Below are 26,967 nucleotides of genomic sequence, written 5' to 3' on the forward strand. Positions count from 1 at the left end.
ATTACATATTTTGTCTGACTTTCTCGCTACCATACGCTAATGTTGTTACTGTGGCGGTCATTATCGGGTATTGAGATACAATACCTTATAACACCAAATATAACAATTGGTGCTAGAAGTTTACAACAAACAACCGATATCAAAAGTCACAAATATAACAATTCTCTCTCCGTGTTCCCTGGAACAACCTGTCAGAGAAGGTCGTGATGATGCTTATCTCGCTTAAAATCGCCTTGAACAAACATTCAGATGATATACGGCATACTTATGTTGAAACACCAGTTCTCGTTAGATTACCAAAGGTAAGCGACATGGAGGGTGGCCAGTACCAGACGGGTGACCATATAGAAATGCTAGGAAATGTATGTCATCTTCCTATGACCGGAATATATATGCGGCTGAGAATTTCATATTCCATGTGAACTTCCTCCTTTGGAAGAAAACGGCATAGTTCGCCCATGACTAATCCCATAATAGGTATTACCTGTACAGGTATACAAATGTAATATCGTTCATCTTTTTACATGACTTGCTGCATTTTGTTATGTTTTGCCAATAAAAATGATCGATTAAAAAATGCCATTATGGCGTCATTATGACGTCATATAATTTAAAAAATGTTTTTCTTTAAATGTCATTGTCATAAGCAAACGTTTTTTTAGATTTCCGAATTTTATGTTGAAAGAAAGAGAAGGTGGTAAATTATCTCTATATGAAGATAGGTATATTTATATATGTTTATGCATTTGCATGATTCATTCTTAAACTAATTAAGCGATCATTATTTAGAATACAGCTGATAGGCGTAAGGTAACCAAATGTGGGTTATATTATTTAGTCTTATGCAAAAGGAGCAAAAGTTGCTGGAACCCTTTGTGAAAATTCAAATATTTCCAATTTTTTCAAATTTTAACAAAATATATTAGACATCAATTGAAAAAAAATAATAAAGAATTTTAGAAAACTTATCATTACTTAAAGAAAGTGATTTTTGTTGTCTATCCAGTTTTGTTTTTAGCGATGAACGTATAAAAAGATTTTTATTCAATTCTTACAGAAAGTAAGAACTTGCCTCTTGTTGTACTTAGAAAAGTGATTGTCTGCCCAAATTGGAGAAATACTTTTTTTCTTGCGGATAAAAATGGAAAAGATTTTGGAATTAAGTCACTTTACAACAACAACAACAACAACAACAACAACAACAACAACAACAAAAACAACAACAACAACAACAAATGGATCAACAAATGTAGTAGGCAAAAATCAGGAACAAAGATAGGAAATAGTCAGTTTCGCCCTGCACCGCCCATGTCTAGAAGAGAGGGATTTCTAGGCTGTAATGGCCGTAGAAGAAGAAGAAGAAGAAGAAGAAGAAGAAGAAGAAGAAGAAGAAGAAGAAGAAGAAGAAGAAGAAGAAGAAGAAGAAGACAGAAAAAAAGGCAGAAGAAAACTCGCTTCTCGAAGATTCGTGGTTCGTCACAAAAAACAATCCAACCGCCAGAACCACCTACACACAATCTGTAAAACACTCCCTGACTGCTTCCAAGCGTCCTGCCTTTATAGCGACCGGGAATTATATATTTGCATAATCGCGCGAGAGCACACGAGATTCTGCGAGAATTGCATGGGGTCAAAGCCAATAAAAACCCATGGACGCCATCTTGGAACTCTCTTCCGCTCGGCCTGCAACAAAACAACAGACGTATCCGAGGTAAGTTCTTTATTTCCCCCCATTTCGGTTATTGCCAATTCCGCTACAAAAAACGATTCAAACCACAGTAATTGGAATAACAACGATAATTCAGTCAATTTCAACAATAAAAACTACAAAAACAATCCTAACAACAGAATTGGAACAAGAAAGACAATTCTAACAGGGCCCGTGGCGCAGTGGATAGAGACGTTGAATCTCTACGATTCCAGGTGAGAATTGTCTGAAGATAGCGATTTCAATCCTACCTAAAGCTGGCCAGAGGCTTACTTGGCCAAAACATGGTAAGACGACAACAACTATGAATGGCAGTAATTGCTAAGAATGCAGTTAGGAGATTCGGAGTTCCTATCCCGTCGCGGTTACCACCTGACGAAGGCCAGAGGAATAGTTGGCCGAAACGTCGTGAAATAACATCTAAGAAAGATTAGGATAATGGTCCGCAATAAATAAATTAATTCTAACGGCAATTGAAACAACAACAACAACAACAACAACAACAACAACAAGAGACGTTTAAGATTCAAACAAAAAGAAAATAAATCACTTTTGCAAAACGTATTGTCTAAAACCACACAATCATCAAGTTTCTGGATTTTCTCAGCTGAAGGAATCTCAAATTCACTCAATGAATTTAAATACAACTCGGATATTAGTCCAACGTTTCCATTTTCGTAAGTTTGAAACTATATTTAAGACAAGATGCAAACAATAGTCTGATATAGAAAAGAATCACGCTATTGCTACAAAGGTTGGCAACAGAAGAAAATAATCCAAAACACAGAGTCCATATTATTTAGGGAAACAATAGAAATTTCGTCGAAAATATTCGATAAAAACGATAGTCTGTTTATACACGATATAAGCGTTTAAATCTATTAACTCACGAGGGCGATGATTTTGTCACTATGCAAGTATGTTTAACGCACAGTGTGTGACAATCAATTTAACATAATTATCGAGCGACATGTTCAAATGTTTCATGTTTGTCCAAGGTCTAACAACATCGAAGGAAAAAGAAATTAGATCACGAATTCTTAGTATTATGGGACAAAATCCAAAGATTACACTGCAAAAGGTAACGGAATAATGTCAGCGTTTTAGAAATATTCAAAAAGATAATCGGATTGAAAGAAAAAACAGATCACAGATTCTGTAAGACAAAAGTCGAAATGCGTGTGGTGGAAAGCATATAAAAAAGGGTCGTTTCTTTAAGAACAAAATATGATTTAATTTATGGACGTGTAGGCCATAAAAGTTCCCATTGTCTGACAAAACAATAAAAATAAAATCGCAATTGAAAGTGAACATAGTTTTGTCTAAAAACAAAATGAAGAAGGATCAAAGAAGAAAGTATCTCACTATAAAAATAAATTTGCAGACTATATTCACGAGGTGAAAATAAATAAATAAACGAACAAACTTGGAAAACTAGGTTTTCCACAATTAACAAATGCATAAAATATTGGTAGAGATGTATCAGGTACAAAATTAAAGTTTAAAGGAGACCTAACTTGTAACATTTCTTGGTCAGAAAATGGTTTTAGTCCAGACTGTATTGTACTGTTTAACTTATAGGGATTGCTAACTAATTCTTTTTGTAACAAAGGTAGAGAAACTAAGTCCAAGCAAACGGAAAAATTCATTACGGATTTGAAAAGCGAATTCCTTCGCGTTTTTTTTTTTTTTTTTGCTTTGTTTTTGCTTTTGTTTTTTGTTTTTTTGTTTGTTTTTTTTCAGAAGGACTCTGTCCGTGCGCAAAACAGAATTGATTTCGAATTAAAAGAAAATGTTAAACTCATTCTTAAACCTAAGAGAAAAGTACAATTTTCGACACAATAAATGAGAAATTAAAAATAAATTAAATGGCATTATTTCAAAAGTCGCTTACTCAGATTGAGTATGCGCTGATTTCTTAAGGGTTTCAATGACTGTTGAAAAGACCATGCATACCGCTTACCATATTTAGAAAATACATTCACTAAATTAAACGATGGTAGAATGTTTTCAAAGTTGGATTTATCTGAAGCTTATCTTCAGGTTAGCGAAAGTCAATGAAAAATGTTCGAAATACACACGAAGGAAATTTAAAACTGAATAGTCTGGAAGAAATGTTGTATAGTCAGTGATAAAACGTGTCATATGTTATATATTGGGTGAGATATTAAAACAGTTATATTATATAGTGAGGTGGGAAGATATCGTTCTTATAATAGGATTCGATATAAACGCATAAAATTGTATGGTTGTTTAGCCAGGAGGATATGATATCGATGTGTCAACTGAGTCATGTCGTAGCAGAGAGTTATCACACGGGTATATTTTACAATTCATATATAAGAAGAATAATATATGCTTCATACCTTTTTTTCTTGAAGAGTTCTTCCATCTGTTGCTGAACTCTGTGACGAACCATGAAATGACCAACACCAACCAATTGAGACATCTGTTCTTCCTTCGTTTGTGAAACAACAGAACAACACTTTATATTTTTAAAATATAAATTTATTTCAGTTGTCTCATATGGTCTTCACAAAGAGTCTGCTTACGTGTCTACATGCTTGTTCTTACAGCCCGCTTCCTGGCTTGAAGTCCGTCTATTTACCTGCATGACTAGACTCCAACTCTTCGACTCTTCAACTGACTAAAACTCCCGACCTCTTGACCTCAGTTCCGGTGACGTAACTAATTAAAAGACACGTAGCCTTAACGTGACCTCCTCGTCACGTACGCCTGCTCAATGTTATTCTGTTTATATTTAACCTAGCTAATTTATGTAAACATCCTCAGCTAAAACCCATTGCTACACTTTATTCTATAAACAATAAATAATTCCCAATATAAACTATTTTAAGAGTATCATTGAATAGATGGATAAATAGATTGACAGATAACATTGCAAAGCTCCAGGATTTCTTGCAAAAAGTATATGATATGAGAACAATTTGGTAAAAAAGGGCACAAAGTTGATATGGTCAGACGAATGCGAACAGGCTTAAAAATAAAATGCTGTTTGTTAGCTGACCTCTCGTGAGCAAATTTTGACTCGTAGAGGAAAATCATTGTAGAAACTGATGCTAACTGGAACTGGATGCTGTACTGCTCCACAAATTCGATGATTAGAGAACTTTTCGTTACGGCACAAAATTGAAAAAAAAGCAACGGAGAAGGATGATTTCATAAGGGAAATGAAAAAGCAAATCTGAACGAGAAAAATAAAAAGAGAAATAATGTGTCATCCTTTTCTTTATGCGACCAGAAGAGAGTACTCAAAGAATTTCAAAAATCTGGCCATCTAGGAATTTCACGAATGAAATTGTTAATGAGAAGTTACACAAATTGGCCTAGGCTCGATCAAGACGAAGAAAATTCAGTGAAACAATGTAGAGGATGCAAACTGAGCAAAGGATCCACTGGTAAAGATTCAATAACTAAAAATCAACGCCGCATGAACTCAATTGCATATCGACTACGCAAGGCCTATAACTGGATCGTATTACTTGGTCATTGTGGACAGTTTTACAAAGTGCAGTCATCCGACGGGAACAGATACGATAAACGCACTTAACAATATTTTTAGTTGTTTTGGAATCCTGAAAACTTTAGTTAGCGACAATGGAATCCAGTTCACGGGAAAGAATTTAAGGAATTCTGCGAATCTTTGTCAATTGAGCATGTGGCGACGCCAGTTTATTATTCAAGATGTAATAGAATAGCAGAAAAAAATTGTGGACACATTCAAACGAGCAAATGAAAGAATATTATATATTCGATTTTTTTTTTTTTTTTGCAGTTTACAGAATCACGCTAAACTGAATGCGACTTCATATTTATTGTCAGCAGAATTTAATATTCGCAACAAAAATACACCCTATATTTTATAGGCAGTTGCCTATTCCGGCAAAGAAACCATGAATAAAAGAAAAAACATAACACTAAAGTCTATAGGTCAGGGTACAAAACATTTTTTTTTAATCTTTAGGGCTTGGGAAGAGGGTATAGTAACCAAAAGAATTGCACAGATCATATATGACATAAAAGAAACAAATTACATAATTACATCATGACGTCATCAACAGAATTAATACGCTCTGTATTTGATAAGTTGTTGCCTATTTCAACAAAGAAACCGCCAATAAAAGAAAAACAGATGAGTAAAGCTACAGGTTAGGGGACACAGTTTTTTCAAAAAATTACAGCTGGGAGAATGTTTTGGGAAGAGGGAATAGCAACCAAAAAAAATAGGGTCATAGGGCACTGGGGGACCACCCGAAAACTTACCTTTAAGAAGACGTGTTTTTTTATTAGTCAACTGTTTATAGCTGAAATCGGGTCTGCTGCGAAAAAAAATATAACATTAGATATTATCGCTGACAAGAATTAAGTACAATAGTAATACCTTAAAAATCCAATGTTTTCAGTAATAGCTTTCGTGCAATGACCACCATGTGCCTTGCCATGAAAGACAGCGTGCAGCATAATGCACATGCGCGACCCCCCCTTCCCCATACACACAAAAAAGACAAGCAAACAAGCTAATTTCTGTGTATATTGTTTTTTTAAACAAGGAAGTAAGGGTTACGCTATTATATTTTTGTGTGTGTGGCAAGAAAAGAATCTGTTTTAGGGTTATTGTTTTTGTATTTTTTTGCCATTATTTTTTATTTATATATATATATATATATATATATATATATATATATATATATATATATATATGTGTGTGTGTGTGTGTGTGTGTGTGTGTGTGTGTGTGTGCATTAATAAGAAATCTCCCCATCACCGGTTCCGCCTTGTGTCTGTATAGTAAAGCAGCCTGGACAAAATTTTATGCAACAGTTTGGTCTTGCCCGTTCCGCTCATTATAAATAAGTATCTGGCTAAGTAATGCTGCATAAATTCTGTTCAAATACCAGGTCGCTTAACCCATTGTTTAATATCTAACCACATCCTTTCTACATTTTGTGTGTGAATGCTGGGATCCTGAGGGTCAACAAAATTCTCAGATTTATTAATGGTGTGGTGTGGAAAATGCCGGTCTAGATTGGCATATGCCTTTCAACAGTCATTAAAAATATTTGAGCCCGGAAGGATAAATTTGTGCACCAAAGGAATCAGAGTTTTGGCATCCCGTTTTTTTTTTTTTTTTTTTGTCTTTTTAAAAAATTATTTTCTCTCTATTCCGCCAAATAGCCATACCTGACTAGGCACCCTGCCTCTGTTAAATTTTCGGATCACGATAAGTGTTTCGTTGATTTCGACTTCTATCTCATCGTCTCCAATAGGTTCCTGATTTCTAAGCCAGTTCTCACACACCTCCGAATAGAAGGAGCGCCAAGCAACAGAGGAGTGATGCGAAATCTCAAGAATTTCTCGTATTGTCCGGTGGTTCCACATGTTATTCAGGAAATTATTAACAAACATAAGAATTTTCCAGGCTTCCATTCGAGCAATAAACGCTCCTGTTGTCTCGGCGAGAGTGAACCCGCAATATTTCTTTTTTTTTTTTTTTTTTTCCCCACTTTAGTATAGTGCGTGCACCTCCACATCCGTTTGGCTTCTCGAAACGAACACGCGGTTCTGCATTGGCGACAAGTTACTCTTGTCGGCAAAACGCCATGTTTACGAAGAAATCGTCTGCTTACATCTTCTTTGTGACACGCCTTTATCATGTCGAAATACGTGTTGGTATACGCCTAGCAGGAATCAACAGTATTGGTATTCATCTTTTTTTTTTGGGGGGGGGGGGTCCTGAAGAAAATTTTTTACAAATTAAAAAAATGGACAAAAAAAATGATAAAAGTATGTTAAATATTGTTAAAAGAATAGTATTTAGAAAAAGAAAGACGGGTTTCTTGTTATGAAAAAAGAAGTTGCAAATAAGTTTGCTTAGGATTAGATAATGTCGTGGTTCTCGTTTGCAGTAAATACTGAAACCGAAGAAAATGTTATCGTCTGCTACAAGAACTAACATGTTCTGCGCATGCGCACCCACTTCGCCAAAGTACACGAAAGTTAAAACAAAAAATGGCGGCCACACATAACAATACTAGTAACCACAGGCTAGTAACTGTTTTGGTTTTGTGCGTATAATTCTTGTCATCGACAATATCTGATGTTATATTTTTTGCGGCAGACTTGCTTCCATCTGACTAATAAAAAAAAAACTTCTTAAAGGTAAGTTATTGGGTAGTCCCCCAGTGCACTTTCACCAAGAAGAGGGCACGCCAGATATGACATTATAAAATAAAACAAATTTTCATAAATATAAACTGGTAGAGCCACATAGAGATGTCACGATATGAACACCCGCTTGAACTACCAGAAACGGAAGTAGACCACTGTTATGCCAAACGATATGTATTCCTTTTGTAGGATAATATCAGAGAGAAATAATATTTTTTAAACAAAAATACTCAAACTATATTTTTTTTATACATTGTAGTTTTTACAAGCAGGAAAAATATTTTTACAAGCAGGAAAAATATTTAAAAATTATTTTTACGCGATTATTACTTAGTATTTAATTCATGAATTAATTAATTAATTTTAATTTGTTTATAAATTTTCTAGACACATAAATAAATACCAAAATGTACAAAATGGACAAAGAATGTCATTTCAAAAACAGAATTTTAAACAATAAAATAGAACGGAAAAGATTTTTCCCTTTTTCTATTTTGCATGTCGGATAGGTTTTCCATATGATATGATCAAAACATCTTCAGAAATAAATAGCGATAATAATATTAATAAATTAAGTTTCTGTTTTTTTCTTTTGCAGTCTTGAGAAAATCATGACGGATTCCATTTTAATGACGTTAGTTTTTACGATTCTTGCTTGTTCAAGTTTGATGCCAGTCGAAGCATTCGCATCAAAACGTCAACACGAAAGGTTTCATAGAGACTACGATCAAGTGAGCATTATTTTCAGAATATTTTTCTTTCTTTTAAACTTGCTGACTTCCAGATTCAGCTTTTATATATATATATAAAGCTTTGAAAAGTTTTCCAACTTGGATTACTGAGGCGAGCACCTGTTGTTCATTTGCCTGGAACTGATAACCTCCACTACTCTGGACTTTTTCTTTAAATACGGTTGGTTGTATTTTGCTGAACTCTTAATGAACTTGATTGAGATTGTCGGACTGACTTATTGTCACAACGTTTCGGCCGGGGAACCGTTTGTTAGGAGTCTCGAACCCAACCCTTTATTATTATTACGGGGGTACCGTGTTCTAGCTAGGCTTTGGGACATAGTTGCTGATTCTCTGTTTTGAATGTTACTTTTTCACTGCCTTCGTTCAGGATTGAACTCAGCACCTTTGGGTAACTGTAAACTTTGATACAACGTCTAGGACCACTCGGCCATATGTCACTAGGACAATTCTTAGTTGGTTTTTGTTAATGTTAAACCTATGTTGTTATTCAAGGTTTTCTCTCTCTATCAGAGGTGTCCAAATTGCATTCAGCTCTATGCTTGGTTTGCTCAGTAGGTTGTTATGTCCGAGCATGTGAGCTGTTTCTTTAAGTTTTCTCACTTTCCAGTGGGTCTCTCTGTTTATTATTTTTACTTCATCACATAGGGGGCGATGGTCCCCCCTCTCCATCCAGACATGGTTGGCTATACCCGATTTTTCCGTCTCCCCTTTAGTTACCGCTTTTCAGTGTTCTTCCACCCTTACTTTAAGGGAGCGGCATGTTTCACCCTTGTAAACCTTTCTGCAACTGCATGGGATGGAGTATATGCAGTTTTTGGTCATGTTCTCCTCCATGCGGGGCTTCACTCGTACCAGGTGTCGTCTGAGTGTTGACTCGCTCTTGAATACCGTCCTGATGTTGTAGGGGGCACATATTCTCTGAATCTTTTTGGAGATGCCTCGTATGTATGGTAGGCAGACCGTTCGAGGTTTTTGGGTTTCATTCTCCTCTCTTATACTATTAACACGTCTGGTGGATAGTATGTTATTGGGGTAGTTGTTACGACGGAGGGTATTCTTCAACCTGATCATTTCTTGGTGGTATGTAATGGTGTCGCTACTTATTGTCTCTGCTCGATGTTGTAAACAGCGTGCGATTCCATATTTGATACTGTATGTATGGGTGATGGGAGTTGAAGTTTAGGTATTGTCCGGTGAAGGTAGGCTTGCGATATACGGATGTCTTAAACCCATGCTCTGTGCGTGATATGAGTATATCAAGGAAGGCCAGTTGGTTATCTTTTTCTTTCTCCATTGTGAACTGTATCGATGGTCTTATTGAGTTCACATCGTCTAGGAGAGCCTGGATGTCTTCCTGATGGGGCCAGAGTATGAAGGTGTCATCAACGTATCTTAGCCACATGGTGGGCTTTAAGGGAGCTGAACCTAAGGCCATGTCTTCGAAGTATTCCATGTATATGTTCGCCATCACTGGTGATAATAGCGAGCCCATAGCTAGCCCCTCCTCTTGTCGATATAGGTCAGTACCCATTCTGAAGTAGGTTGTTTCTATGCAGAATGTCAGCATTTCCATTAAGTTTGGCAATGGTACACATGTGCGCTCTTCTATGGAGAGGTCAGCAGCTAGTTTGTCTTGAATTACTGCTAGTGCCTCATTAGTTGGGACTTTAGTGAACAGGCTAACCACATTTAGGCTTACCATTTGGTTTGTACTGATGGGTGCTCCCTTGATCAGTTCCGTGGACCTGATCTCATCCCAGCTGTGCTATTAAAAAAGTGCTCAGCCGAAGTAGCTCCAGTTCTCTCCAAACTCTACAACAAATGCCTTATTAATTAACATTCAAAACAGAGAATCAGCAACTATGTCCCAAAGCCTAGCTGGAGTCCGAACACGGTACTCCCGTAATAATAATAAAGGGTTGGGTTCGAGACTCCTAACAAACGGTTCCCCAGTTCGATACAAAACACCTGACAAAGGCCGGAGGCCAAAACGGCCGAAACGTTGTGACAATAACAACCAAGATGAGGAAGTCAGTCCGACAATCTCAATCAATGAAAACACCTCATCTCAAAAATACAGACAATTACTATCTTAATGAACTGTTCATATGAACTGCTTTCCATATTTATATTCTTATGTTTTTTTCTAGTTTTGTGACTTCACAAGATTTCCAGCTATGGTATAACTGGAAATGTTTTCTCAATCATTAAATCATTTCTCTCTGATAGGCTCATAAGAGTAGTGGTAGATGGACAAAAATCGGAGGCCTGCAATATAAATGCTGGAGTCCCTCAGGGGTCAATCCTGGGCCCAACTCTCTTCCTGATCTACATCAATGACCTCCCTAGACACATACTTAAATCATTCGTTGACATCTATGCTGATGACACGACCATCTACGGCAACACATCAAAGGCTGTAAATGACGAAGTTCTCTCGGATTCTCTCTCCTCTGATCTCGAGCGCGTGGTTCAGTGGGGGAAGATGTGGCTAGTTACCTTTAATGCATCCAAAACCAAACTCCTATCCTTACATCATCAACGCTCTGATCCCCAGCTGGCATCAATTGTGATGGATGGCTCTCGTCTGGGTGAGGCCCCGTGTTTTGACAAGCTTCTGGGTTTGACCTTTACTCCTGATCTGAAATGGAACACGTACATCAAGTCTGTTGCCAAGGTCGCAGGAAAGATGGTGGGATCCTTCTACCGCTCCAGAAGATATCTCACTACTGATGCAATTCTCTATCTATATAAAAGCCAAGTACGGCCAAGGATGGAATACTGTTGCCATATCTGGGCAGGAGCTGCCAAAAACAGCCTATCATGCCTTGACAGAGTACAAAATAGACTTCGTGGTTTAGTGGGGGATGCCCTTTTCTCTACCCTGCAACCCCTCTCCCACAGAAGAGACGTTGCGAGCCTATCCTTGTTTTATCGTTATTTTCATGGCAGGTGCTCGTCTGAACTCCAATCCCTGGTCCCCCCTCGCCAATCTTTCACGAAAAACACCCGTCTAGCTGAATCCACTGTGAAAAATTTCCCCCACTCTATATCTGTGCCTAAATCAAAACGCGGATTTCATGAGCAAAGCTTCTTTCTAAGAACTGCACGCCTGTGGAACTCTGTTCCGTCTGCCTGCTTCCCTCCGGACTACAACTTGGATGTCTTCAAGTCTAATGTTAACAAATTCCTAATGAACCGCCCCCCTTATTAAACACTTCATAAAATCTCCTCACTAACGTGATGTACTTACAATAACCCTTATCCCTGAGTGGCTTCCGGGCCTTGATAAGTGGTGATCACTGTGTAAAAAAAAAAAAAAAAAAAAAAAACAACTCATAAAACTTTCCGTTTCATCCTATGTCGTAACCAGCAAATACATAGCAGACTAGTTTGGGAGTATTCTGCCGAATAATAAAAACTATTTGGAAATGTCTACTTTACAGCTCGTTTCTTACTATTATATATATATATATATATATATATATATATATATATATATATATATATATATATATATATAGTTGCGCCAAAAAAAAAGCCCGCACTTATAATTTTGTCAAAAACTGCAAATTTAAGCTAAATTTAATGTAAGTGTTTAAACAACCTATACCTCATTTGATTCGCCTTTTATTTCTCTATAATTTGACATGTTCATATGTGCACGCGCGTGCGCTAAGCATTCATTAAAATGCTGTTGTAGTGACATTTGCTCACATCCAATAATTAAGCGATAAATCCTAACAGGATGTATTCATGAAGATCAAACTGCTACAGTTACGATTGGATGGAATGAGCTATAATTATAATTATTATAGACAGCACATTAACTGGCTAAATTAATCTTTTAGGCACTGAATGCTCAGGAGTGATCTCCCTTGAGTTATATCGAACTTCACTTCCTTGAATAATAATAATCAAATAAAAAATGTTTTACTTTAAATAAAAAAATCTAATTTCAACCAAGCGAGAAATATAGAATTACGATGATTTAATATTATAATTCTTTTTATGTACATATCGATAGAAATAGTTTCAGTTTCCTTGGTTTTGTGTAATGCTTTTTGTTCTGCATTTATATTTGCTTTTATTTTATTTTATGTTTGTCTCTGATTGATCGCCATTATCTGCCTTGTTGAATTGGTTTCTGCGATCTAAGAGTTTTTTTTTTAATATTTCGGGTTTTTTTTTTATTAGTGAGTGTGTTGTATATGTCAATCTTCCCTTTCATTCTAATTTCCCCTATGTTTTCAAAGTTTATTTTTACTGTTTTTAGTGCTCCTACTATTATTGATATATTCTTATTTTAGTTGTTTTCTCTGTTTTATAATGTTATGTACGTGCAAAATGAATGCCGATGCTCAAAATGTATAAACATTTTGATCCCTCCCTTTGCTTAAAAATTTACCAAAAATCAATAAATTAACCAACATAATCATCAACAGACCGGTTTTTACAGATGAAAAAAAAAAACGAAATTTAAATAAAAAGAAAGTAAATATATACACATTTTTTTTTCAAATAACCTTGTTTCCCGGTCCATTCATGTAAATAAACCATTTTGATTCTTTCACGTTTTTGTTTCCATTTCGCTACTCTACACATTGTTTAATTTTGGAGGCGGTAAGCAGACATTCTGTACTTTTCGTTTCTGTATTTTACGCTTCTTTCTAGAATCATATTGTTCACAGAGTCTTCAATATTTGCGAATACTGTTTCCTCTTCTTCCATTTTTTATATTCATTGACGTCTCTGTATTTTGACTGGATATGTTGCGTTGTTTAATAGTTTTTAATACAATATTTGTTTAATAGTTTTTAATACAATATTTGTTTAATAGTTTTTAATACAATATTTGTTTAATAGTTTTTAATACAATATTATATTTCTGAATATTTGAGATGACCATTTATCATTCTTGTCATTTGCATTCTTTGGAATTCTGTGCTCATCTTGAATATTATTTTCACAATGTTTTTTTATTGGAATTCTGTGCTCATCTTGAATATTATTTTCACAATGTTTTTTTATTGGAATTCTGTGCTCATCTTGAATATTATTTTCACAATGTTTTTTTATTGGAATTCTGTGCTCATCTTGAATATTATTTTCACAATGTTTTTTTATTGGAATTCTGTGCTCATCTTGAATATTATTTTCACAATGTTTTTTTATTGGAATTCTGTGCTCATCTTGAATATTATTTTCACAATGTTTTTTTATTGGAATTCTGTGCTCATCTTGAATATTATTTTCACAATGTTTTTTTATTGGAATTCTGTGCTCATCTTGAATATTATTTTCACAATGTTTTTTTATTGGAATTCTGTGCTCATCTTGAATATTATTTTCACAATGTTTTTTTATTGGAATTCTGTGCTCATCTTGAATATTATTTTCACAATGTTTTTTTATTGGAATTCTGTGCTCATCTTGAATATTATTTTCACAATGTTTTTTTATTGGAATTCTGTGCTCATCTTGAATATTATTTTCACAATGTTTTTTTATTGGAATTCTGTGCTCATCTTGAATATTATTTTCACAATGTTTTTTTATTGGAATTCTGTGCTCATCTTGAATATTATTTTCACAATGTTTTTTTATTGGAATTCTGTGCTCATCTTGAATATTATTTTCACAATGTTTTTTTATTGGAATTCTGTGCTCATCTTGAATATTATTTTCACAATGTTTTTTTATTGGAATTCTGTGCTCATCTTGAATATTATTTTCACAATGTTTTTTTATTGGAATTCTGTGCTCATCTTGAATATTATTTTCACAATGTTTCGGTCGATGAAACTTCTAGTTTTCTTCACGTGTATTTTGTCAAACTCGGTAATTTTTCTGTCGTACTCGGAAATCTTTTTGTCAAACTCGAAATTTCGAACCGAACTTTTATTTGATCAACGGGGGTAGATTAGTCTCGTTCTGTCAGCCATAACTGGGTAGAGGCCCTAAGTAATTCGAAATTGTATTTTTTACTGTAGTCTAATTGAACCTTCAACCTCAAGAAGAGTGTAACTTTACAACTGAATTTTACCAAGTACTTTATCAACCATGAATCTTGCGGATAATTCTAGTCTGAATTTTATTAGCCTTAAATCTATTTTGTTTCTAGATATTCAATCTTAATACTTATCATTATATATCATTCCTTATTAGTATATATATATATATATATATATATATATATATATATATATATATATATATATATATATATGTATATATGTATGTATATATATATATATATATATATATATTTATCAATATGTTTGTTTACTAATTTAGATAGTATTCAGATATTTAAGTAAATAACACAAAGTTCTTCTAGATAGCTCAATAGTTTAATACTAGAGATATAAACATTTCTTAAATTACTACCATTTATTCATAAATAGATAAACGTTCATTTAAAAATTTGGGTTTTATTTGTACAATTATTTCAGTCCACAGCCGATATTTAAGTTTATAATAGTTTTAATTATAAACATTCCCGCCAACTCTTCAGCAAAATGAAAAAGTATAAAAACCAAAGTCACAACAGCTTATGAAACAGTCATTTCATAACAATCATGCCGTGTATTTACAATAGAAAAATGTTTTTCATAATATACACCCAACATACATTATGCACCATGCGTGTAGGTTAATTCCATTATCAATATTTATGTGTTTAATTCATATAATGATTATATAATCTACTTGCCTTGATATCTCTGTATATAGACGCATTTTATAAAAAAATGAATAAGTAGTAAAAATTATATACAATAGAACCCCGGAATACGGCGTTAAAAATTAGTAACAAAATACAGTACAGTATATAATACACATGTATATAGTCAACTAACACTATAAATAACACCGTAAGGCTGGGCAAATACTGTAAACAGAGTCCGGAATAACATCATATTCCACATTATAACATGAAAAAACCGTAAGGGCCACTGTATACCGGGATTATATATATATATATATATATATATATATATATATATATATATATATATATATATATATATATATATATATATAAGAAGACTTTTTCCAAATACTAACAACCATTTCTGTAAGGTCTGACGAGGCTGTTGGATCGTAAACATGGTCCAACATCCGAAATATATATATATATGTTTTATTTTTTTTATTAGCGTTTTATCTGTTCATACGTTTCGGATGTTTGACCATGTTTACGATCCAACAGCCTCGTCAGACCTTACAGAAATGGTTGTTAGTATTTGGAAAAAGTCTTCTTATATATATATATATATATATATATATATATATATATATATATATATATATATATATATATATATATATATATATATATAATCCCGGTATACAGTGGCCCTTACGGTTTTTTCATGTTATAATGTGGAATATGATGTTATTCCGGACTCTGTTTACAGTATTTGCCCCGCCTTACAGTGTTATATATATATATATATATATATATATATATATATATATATATATATATTACTACAATATTTACACTGACTCTTATTTCTGCAGTTGATGGTAAAAGAAACTATCCAGCCAACACGGATGCTGGCCACTGATGCAAACTTGAGCGAGAAACGGAACTTCACAACCACAATGTCTTCATCGACATCTAACGCTGAAGAAACAGGTTAGTTGAAAAGAAAAACTTTTTGGAACGACGAAGAAAAAATCATTACATTTATTCAGCTTGTTTGTTCTATAAAATATTGCCTTGCACAACACGTGGCTGTTTTTCAGAAAAATCAACAAAAGTTTTGACGCGGTTAAACTAGCTATCCAAAACCCACATTTAATTTTTATTATATAAAAAAATGTTAAGATGATCACATCGATTTTTACCAAATTCATGGTGGTGGTGGTGGTGTTGTTGTTGTTGTTGTTGTTGTTGTTGTTGTTGTTGTTGTTGTTTTGGAAATGGATGTTAATTTGGTTGTTGGAATTCTGTATATGTGTAGCAAGATCCCGGCGATGCCAGGGACCCTGCTCAGATAGATGAGGATGAGAGAGGATGAGGTATGGTTGAAGGGGTTATGCTAACATTTGGTCAAGAAAAACAGATGTCCATGAAATTCTGTCCATCAGAAAAATAATATCTGTTTGAATAAAAGGAAAATATAAATCTGATAATGGGATTCTTTAGAACAAGGGAACTGAGGAAGGAGGTTGCTTTTCTAGTTGGGTTTGATAAAAAATGGATTTTAAATAATAATGAAGCCGACAAGTACAAGAACCTGAATTCGTCAAACGTATAGAAGAAACTATAAGTCAAGGGAGGAGTGATTTCGGTCTCCCAGCTGTTGTGTGTCTGGGCGGTTGGCCACTCGGACAGTTGTGGACGGTGATGTACCCCAATCGTGGAGGGGTCGGTATTGATTTCACAAGGAACCTTTAGAATATATAGGGAGGTGGGTGGACAGATGAATAAATTATTGACTTAAGCATATGCTTGGTTGGAAGGGAAAAGAGATTCACCAGAAAATAGAAAAGAAAAAGAATATAAAATAATGAGATAGAGAAAGGATAAAGTAATCTTCAAATGACAGAGGAGGAAGACAGAATGATCTCAAGAAATGGGAGGAGAAAAAGATGATTTAATAAAAACTATTGTAGTTTGAAAAATAGAGAGATTTCGCTTGCCAGGCCCAGGGAAGACAATTCGACCAAAGAGTTTGATTTCAGTTGAAAGATTCTGTATCCAGAAATATTTTGTTTTTCTTGCATCCGAGAGAAAACCCGAATTTAACTAATACTTTTTTTATGTTCGAACTGTATCCAAAATGATCTTATGCAATAATTATTTTTGTTTATAAGAAATGATCTCCAGTGTTATTTTTGGTTTCATATTGGTTTGATAGTAACAAAGTTGATTTCAGATCTACCCTGAACCCTGATATTCCAGCTGCAGTTGTGAGGAGCACCCATCTGCCGACATCAGTACACATGAAGGAGAAATTCAACGACAGAGGCTGACATCAGACGACCACCCAACAGTACCACAGGTATTGCCCTCAGACTTAGGGTCATGCGCGTTTTGCGTGCCTTAAGCAGCAGAGCGGTAGTTCCAATAACCGGTAAGCGTCGGGTTACATTTAGAGGGGTCCCGCCACTAGACAAAGCTAAGAGCGTAGCCTTGCTGATTTGCATTTATGGTTCCGTGAAGCAGGATCCGACGAATGCGACAAGTAAGGAGGTTTACATATGAGGAGACATCGCCCATTATCATATCCTATGACTCCGAAAATCCTATTGTTAGCATTGGTTCCCCCGATATTATCTAGCTAGAATTCTTTTTAGAAAAACATCGAATGTCGTTAACCATTTGACCTCCTAGGAGGTATCGTCCATCCATTGTAAGCAGACAGTATTCTGCATCATACTGCTTATAAAGAAGGCATACAAGCAGTCAACAGCACAATGCAAGAAGTGAGAGCACAAATGAAATGTCGATCGAACATTTGACATTAAATCGTCCTCTTTACTCAGATTTAAACCAAAGGTGATCAGTTCTAGCATCGATAAAGATGGAGGCAAAAACGGCTTCTAAAGAAACACTTTAAATACCAAGATTGTGCTTTCACTGCATTCTTCTTCTTCTTTTGATCGGTTCTTCATTATGAATTTTTCTCGATTATTGTAAACTAGTTGGAATACCCTTCGTAGGAGGAGTTTGTTGCAGAGCAGATCGTGGTTGATGTTCGATCTTACAACGAATAAAAAGAGAACACATGTAAAAAGGTGACAGAAAGACAACCTTTTTGCCTTTGTCTCCTTTATTCATTGTAAGGCCGAACATCACCCAAGCTCTGCTCTGCAACTCCTGACCTGAAATGGAACACGTACATCAAGTCTATTGCCAAGGTCGCTGGAAAAATGGTAGGATCCTTCTACCGCTTCAGAAGATATCTCACTGCTGATGCAATTCTCTATCTATATAAAAGCCAAGTACGTCCAAGGTTGGAGTACTGCTGCCACATCTGGGCAGGAGCGGCTAAAAACAGCCTATCCTGCCTTGACAGAGTACATAATAGACTTCGTGGCCTAGTGGCAATGCCCTTTTCTCTTCCCTGCAGCCTCTCTCCCACAGAAGAGACGTTGCGAGCCTGTCTTTGTTTTATTGTTATTCCCATGGCAAGTGATCGTCTGAATTTCAATCTCTGGTTCCCCCTCGCCAATCTTTCGCGAACAACACTCGTCTAGCTGAAACCACTGTCAATAATTTTCCCCATTCTTTATCTGTGCCTAAATCAAAACGTAGATTCCATGAACAAAGCTTCTTTCTTAGAAATGCACGCCTGTGGAACTCTCTTCCGTTTGCCTGTTTCCCACCTGACTACAACTTGAATGTCTTCAAGTCCAACATAAACAAATTCCTGATAAACCGCCCCCTTAAGTAAGACACTTTATCAAATCTCCATTACTAACGATTACTACGATATTGTCCCATTGACTACTGTACACGCAATAACCCTTATCCCTGAGTGTCTTCCGGGCCTTGTAAAAAAATATTATTTCATTATGAACTTACTAAGCTTTCTGTTCATTAAAATCAGGAAAAGGTTTTAGCCCGTTGACGCCTTATGCCAAATTGATGGTTAAATATAATTAAATGCGTGCTTATTTTTTGCATTAAATACTAACCAACAGTAATCTATACTTAACTGACACATGTAACGCCCGGGTCTTCTTGGCCCGGGATCAAAGATCAAAGTGTAATATCTGTTCCGGCAAGTGCTGCACTGAAGACCATATGTGGAGGCAACTCCACATATCAGACCATTGCTCTTGTAGCAATCAGTTTTGGTCAATGTAGGGGAAACCCTTCATACCAATTGTCACTATCCAGTTTCCTCTCGGGGGAGCTAGTTCCCTCCCCCTCTCTCCACATGAAACACAAGCCTTATGCCTAATTTTTTCAGTGGGGAAGAAATAAATAACTACTAATCCATAGTAATACCTAATTGTGCATCAAACAGATACCATAATACTTAGTTCGCTGCACCTTATCACAACAAAGATTCATACAAAATTTCAGTCAGATCGGCTTAGTAGTTTCCAAGAAAACTTCCAGAGTAAATATGGTATTGTAGTGAATCATCTTCATATCATATATATCCGAAGATTCTATTGTTAGCATTGGTTTCTCTGATGTTTTCATAGTTATAATTCTTTCTAGAAAAACATCGAGTACTTACGGGAGGGGCCACAATAAAGTTGCCAACATCATAAGTGAAAGTGATTGATGTGGAATCGATATGAATCCTTAATTCTGCATCGAATAGATACCATAATACTTTAAGCAATCACAACCATATCGATATGGCAAAAACATGTACAAATGAGGATTACAACACTGAAATTATGGGTTAGAAGAATTTTAGCAGAATCTTAAAATTAATCAAATTTGCTCACATTTTACAACTTTTGCGTATGGTTTTATTCATCGATAGCCGAGTAATTTCAAAACTTACATTCAAATATATCGAGTAATTTAAAAGCTTCCATTCAAATCTATCGAGTAAGGGTTCAATCCTACACTGTGCTATCTTTGGCAAGTACTATCTTTGGTAAGTGCTATCTTTGGCAAGTAATATCTTTGGCAAGTACTATCTTTGGCAAGTACTATCGTTGGCAAGTGCTATCTTTGTCAAGTGCTATCTTTGGCAAGTGCTATCTTTGGCAAGTAATATATTTGGCAAGTGCTATCTTTGGCAAGTACTATCTTTGGCAAGTACTATCTTTGGCAAGTGCTATCTTTGGCAAGTACTATCTTTGGCAAGTACTATCTTTGTCAAGTACTATCTTTGGCAAGTACTATCTTTGGCAAGTACTATCTTTGGCAAGTGCTATCTTTGGCAAGTAATATCTTTGGCAAGTACTATCTTTGGCAAGTACTATCTTTGTCAAGTACTATCTTTGGCAAGTGCTATCTTTGGCAAGTACTATCTTTGGCAAGTATTATCTTTGGAAAGTGCTATCTTTGGCAACTACTATCTTTGGCAAGTACTATCTTTGGCAAGTACTATCTTTGGCAAGTGCTATCTTTGGCAAGTGCTATCTTTGGCAAGTACTATCTTTGGCAAGTACTATCTTTGACAAGTACTATCTTTGGCAAGTAATATCTTTGGCAAGTGCTATCTTTGGCAAGTGCTATCTTTGGCAAGTAATATCTTTGGCAAGTACTATCTTTGGTAAGTACTATCTTTGGCAAGTACTATCTTTGGCAAGTGCTATGTTTGGCAAGTACTATCTTTGACAAGTGCTATCTTTGGCAAGTAATATCTTTGGCAAGTACTATCTTTGGCAAGTGCTATCTTTGGCAAGTACTATCTTTGGCAAGTACTATCTTTGGCAAGTACTATCTTTGGCAAGTAATATCTTTGGCAAGTGCTATCTTTGGCAAGTAATATCTTTGGCAAGTACTATCTTTGGCAAGTACTATCTTTGTCAAGTACTATCTTTGGCAAGTACTATCTTTGGCAAGTACTATCTTTGGCAAGTGCTATCTTTGGCAAGTAATATCTTTGGCAAGTGCTATCTTTGGTAAGTGCTATCTTTGGCAAGTAATATCTTTGGCAAGTGCTATCTTTGGCAAGTAATATCTTTGGCAAGTGCTATCTTTGGCAAGTGCCATCTTTGGCAAGTACTATCTTTGGCAAGTGCTATCTTTGACATGTGCTATCTTTGGCAAGTACTATCTTTGACAAGTACTATCTTTGACAAGTGCTATCTTTGACAAGTGCTATCTTTGGCAAGTACTATCTTTGGCAAGTACTATCTTTGGCAAGTACTATCTTTGGTAAGTACTATCTTTGGCAAGTACTGTCTTTGGCAAGTACTATCTTTGGTAAGTACTATCTTTGACAAGTGCTATCTTTGGCAAGTAATATCTTTGGAAAGTACTATCTTTGGCAAGTGCTATCTTTGGAAAGTACTATCTTTGGCAAGTACTATCTTTGGCAAGTACTATCTTTGGCAAGTGCTATATTTGGCAAGTACTATCTTTGACAAGTGCTATCTTTGGCAAGTGCTATCTTTGGCAAGTAATATCTTTGGCAAGTACTATCTTTGGCAAGTGCTATCTTTGGCAAGTAATATCTTTGGCAAGTACTATCTTTGGCAAGTGCTATCTTTGGCAAGTACTATCTTTGGCAAGTACTATCTTTGGCAAGTACTATCTTTGGCAAGTAATATCTTTGGCAAGTGCTATCTTTGGCAAGTGCTATCTTTGGCAAGTAATAGCTTTGGCAAGTACTATCTTTGTCAAGTACTATCTTTGCCAAGTGCTATCTTTGGCAAGTACTATCTTTGGCAAGTACTATCTTTGGCAAGTGCTATCTTTGGCAAGTAATATCTTTTGCAAGTGCTATCTTTGGCAAGTGCCATCTTTGGCAAGTACTATCTTTGGCAAGTGCTATCTTTGACAAGTGCTATCTTTGGCAAGTACTATCTTTGACAAGTGCTATCTTTGACAAGTGCTATCTTTGGCAAGTACTATCTTTGGCAAGTACTATCTTTGGCAAGTACTATCTTTGGCAAGTACTATCTTTGGCAAGTATTATCTTTGGTAAGTACTATCTTTGACAAGTGCTATCTTTGGCAAGTAATATCTTTGGAAAGTACTATCTTTGGCAAGTGCTATCTTTGGAAAGTACTATCTTTGGCAAGTACTATCTTTGGTAAGTACTATCTTTGACAAGTGCTATCTTTGGCAAGTAATATCTTTGGAAAGTACTATCTTTGGCAAGTGCTATCTTTGGAAAGTACTATCTTTGGCAAGTGCTATCTTTGGTAAGTACTATCTTTGACAAGTGCTATCTTTGGTAAGTACTATCTTTGGCAAGTGCTATCTTTGGCAAGTGCTATCTTTGGAAAGTACTATCTTTGGCAAGTACTATCTTTGGCAAGTGCTATCTTTGGCAAGTAATATCTTTGGCAAGTGCTATCTTTGGTAAGTACAATCTTTGGCAAGTACTATCTTTGGCAAGTACTATCTTTGACAAGTGCTATCTTTGACAAGTGCTATCTTTGGAAAGTACTATCTTTGGCAAGTGCTATCTTTGGAAAGTACTATCTTTGGCAAGTACTATCTTTGGCAAGTGCTATCTTTGGCAAGTAATATCTTTGGCAAGTGCTATCTTTGGTAAGTACTATCTTTGACAAGTGCTATCTTTGGCAAGTGCTATCTTTGGTAAGTACTATCTTTGGCAAGTAATATCTTTGACAAGTGCTATCTTTGGCAAGTGCTATCTTTGGCAAGTACTATATTTTGCAAGTACTATCTTTACAAGTGCTATCTTTGGCAAGTACTATCTTTGGCAAGTGCTATCTTTGGCAAGTACTATCTTTGGCAAGTACTATCTTTGACAAGTGCTATCTTTGTCAAGTAATATCTTTGGAAAGTACTATCTTTGGCAAGTGCTATCTTTGGCAAGTACTATCTTTGGCAAGTACTATCTTTGGCAAGTAATATCTTTGGCAAGTGCTATCTTTGGTAAGTACTATCTTTGACAAGTACTATCTTTGGCAAGTGCTATCTTTAGTAAGTACTATCTTTGGTAAGTACTATCTTTGGCAAGTAATATCTTTGACAAGTGCTATCTTTGGCAAGTGCTGTCTGTCAACCGTGTGACTAAAACAGAAGCTGTCGACGACATAACTTGGAAAGCGATTACGTTTCGAATGCGTATATTCTTATTTGAACCAGGAATACCAATTAAAAAATCTTATTTTATGTTAAAAGTCACAGTGAATGTATTAAAATAAAGCTAAAATGAAATATGGTAATTTTTTTTTGGTAGGGGGGTCCTTACAACACAATGGCCGATGAACTAATAAATTTACTTCTAGGTATACTTTGGTATTGAGTGGTTATTTGAATTTTTTCTGCTGGAAGGAATCCGTATATTCCTTAAGTACATAAATTGTAGCAGAACTTGTCAACTTCCAGCTGATCTGCAAATTTGAATTCAGTTAATGAATACGAAGTTAATCCTCATCCAATTCGGAATTATTGATTTGCAAATAAATATTTGTGTTTCAAATTTCAGCGGCAAAAATTAAATCATTGCGGTTTTTGTGGTTCAAGAAACATTGTCATCTAAATAAAAAGGTGATTCAATTTAATTCAATTTATTTGTTAAAATATAAAACACTCACATTTCAATTGCTTAGTAAGAAAACGATGGCAGAAATCTACACAGATGATGACGCAATAGTTAAGTACCTGTTCGATTTCGTCTTAAGCCTATTCCAAGGTTCATGGATCATACTTGAGAAAGCAGCCATTCTCTGGTTCAGTCGAAATCGGCGATGGGATAGTTTCGTGTTGTGTCCGCGTAGACCTCTTCATGGCGCAAGAGTGGTTAATAGTCCCTGAGGTATATCATAATGACCATTGAAGAGATTGTATGCCTAAACGAGATCACCGTGTAATCGTCGGCACTCAACGGAGAAAAGATTAAGCTTCTTTCGGCATACAAGGAAGTGTGTGTGTGTGTGAGAAAGAGAGAGAGAGAGAGAGAGAGAGAGAGAAGAGAAGAGAGGCATGGAGTTTGTGTGAGAAAGAACAGAATGAAAGAAAAGTGAGCTGTAAGGGAAACAGAAATAATGAAAATATATAGAGAATAACGAAGAGAAAAAGGGGCCAAGAGAAGGAGAAAGATAACAAGAAAGAAAGAATAATTCCCCCACTCTTTATCTGTACCTAAACCTAAACGTAGATTCCATGATCAAAGCTTCTTTTCTTAGAACTGCACGCCTGTGGAATTGTCTTCCGTTTTCCTGCTTTCCAGCTGTCTATAATATGGTTGTCTTCAAGTCCAACGTTAACAAGTTTCTGATGAGCCGTTACACTTAAGTTAACAAATTTACCGAACTTCCATTACTATCGATTAATATATTTTCTTTTTGACTACTGTACACTCTTTAACCCTTATCCTTGAGTGGCCTCTCGGCCTTGATAAGTGGTGACGCCTATGTAAAAAAAAAAGAGCGAGAGAGAAAATGGAAACCGAAAGAAAGAAATAATGCAAAACGTTGTTAATAGCGGTGCATTTTTAAAGTATTGTTTTTCTTTTAGAAAGAGTTTTGGTGTCTTTTTTGTTGAAAGAATTTATATATATATATATATATATATATATATATATATATATATATATATATATATATATATATATATATTGACTTTTAAAGAAACGTTTACTTATTTAATGCAAGCGCAAAAGACAGTTTCTAATTTTAACCAATAAAAATGTCTTTTGAATTATTTATAAAAATTAACATAAGTGACAATTTATTTTATTTTATTTATTTATATTTTATAATTTTATTTTTGCTTTGCAAATTATATTGGAGGAATACATTTATTTCTTACAATTTGTGTAGTTGATGGAAGAAGAAACTATCCAGTCGACACAGATCCCGATCAATGATGCAAACCCGAATAAGAAACGAAACTCAACAATCGTAACATCTTCATCGATTTCCGAAGAAACAGGTGAGATGAAAAGAAAATCTTCTCGAAACGATAAAACATGGAAAAACAAATGAATAGACATTATTAAGTCATTCGTTTCGTTTCTTTCATTTGTTTGTGAAATATTGTATGCCCTTTAGCTATACTCGGTCGATCGAAATGTTCGATTCTTTAGAGAAAGTCAACATTTGATTCCTGCGAGTTGAGGAATAAACAGCTGATTCTATAGTATTCTATGAACATGCATGCGTTTACTGCACAGATCGCGATCGTCCTACTCTTTGTTCCGGTTCAGAGTTGTTGTTTGTTTCAGTACTGAAACAAGGGAATTTTCCTTCCGAACAAAACACTTTCCCCTTCCCATGTTAAGAATGGCTTACTAAAAAAAAATGCTATTATTTCTGTGCGATGCCTGTTTTGTATATATTAAAATTTCTCATATGCGTTCATATAATTACAGTGTAAGTTTTTTAAAGGGGGGAACTTTTTTCGTTGATTTAAGAAAACTATTTTATCCAAAAGGATTTTCTGTTATTTATATTTAATAAACATTAACAGTATTTAAACTATTCTGCACTCTCACCTAACACTTTAATAAACATTAACAGTATTTAAACTATTCTGCACTCTCACCTAACACTTTAATAAACATTAACAGTATTTAAACTATTCTGCACTCTCACCTAACACTTTAATAAACATTAACAGTATTTAAACTATTCTGCACTCTCACCTAACACTTTAATAAACATTAACAGTATTTAAACTATTCTGCACTCTCACCTAACACTTTAATAAACATTAACAGTATTTAAACTATTCTGCACTCTCACCTAACACTTTAATAAACATTAACAGTATTTAAACTATTCTGCACTCACACCTAACACTTTAATAAACATTAACAGTATTTAAACTATTCTGCACTCTCACCTAACACTTTAATAAACATTAACAGTATTTAAACTATTCTGCACTCTCACCTAACACTTTAATAAACATTAACAGTATTTAAACTATTCTGCACTCTCACCTAACACTTTAATAACCATTAACAGTATTTAAACTATTCTGCACTCTCACCTAACACTTTAATAAACATTAACAGTATTTAAACTATTCTGCACTCTCACCTAACACTTTAATAAACATTAACAGTATTTAAACTATTCTGCACTCACACCTAACACTTTAATAAACATTAACAGTATTTAAACTATTCTGCACTCTCACCTAACACTTTAATAAACATTAACAGTATTTAAACTATTCTGCACTCTCACCTAACACTTTAATAAACATTAACAGTATTTAAACTATTCTGCACTCTCACCTAACACTTTAATAAACATTAACAGTATTTAAACTATTCTGCACTCTCACCTAACACTTTAATAAACATTAACAGTATTTAAACTATTCTGCACTCTCACCTAACACTTTAATAAACATTAACAGTATTTAAACTATTCTGCACTCTCACCTAACACTTTAATAAACATTAACAGTATTTAAACTATTCTGCACTCACACCTAACACTTTAATAAACATTAACAGTATTTAAACTATTCTGCACTCTCACCTAACACTTTAATAAACATTAACAGTATTTAAACTATTCTGCACTCTCACCTAACACTTTAATAAACATTAACAGTATTTAAACTATTCTGCACTCTCACCTAACACTTTAATAAACATTAACAGTATTTAAACTATTCTGCACTCTCACCTAACACTTTAATAAACATTAACAGTATTTAAACTATTCTGCACTCACACCTAACACTTTAATAAACATTAACAGTATTTAAACTATTCT

The 26,967-nt window shown here is 34.8% G+C and overlaps 1 protein-coding gene across 7 annotated transcripts in view; it reads left to right on the forward strand.

The window, feature by feature from the left end:
• The first annotated feature begins 632 nt into the window (after positions 1-632).
• The window catches only part of LOC145277489 (uncharacterized), a 119,722-nt gene continuing 93,387 nt past the window's right edge, over positions 633-26,967 (forward strand). For 4 of the 7 annotated variants that reach the window (XR_013868146.1, XM_080128873.1, XM_080128872.1 and 1 more), the window contains exons 1-4: positions 646-1,711; positions 16,180-16,297; positions 23,718-23,779; positions 25,054-25,165. Coding sequence is in view for 6 of the 7 variants with exons in the window: in XM_080128873.1 (XP_079984999.1) it covers positions 1,340-1,711; positions 16,180-16,297; positions 23,718-23,779; positions 25,054-25,165 (664 nt within the window). In the remaining variant the exon portion in view is untranslated. The other 3 variants (XM_080128875.1, XM_080128874.1, XM_080128877.1) reach the window with 3 other exon arrangements.

This window comes from Euprymna scolopes, chromosome 6 (assembly GCF_053919585.1).
Source record: "Euprymna scolopes isolate OS-2025 chromosome 6, ASM5391958v1, whole genome shotgun sequence".
NCBI lineage: Eukaryota > Metazoa > Mollusca > Cephalopoda > Sepiida > Sepiolidae > Euprymna > Euprymna scolopes.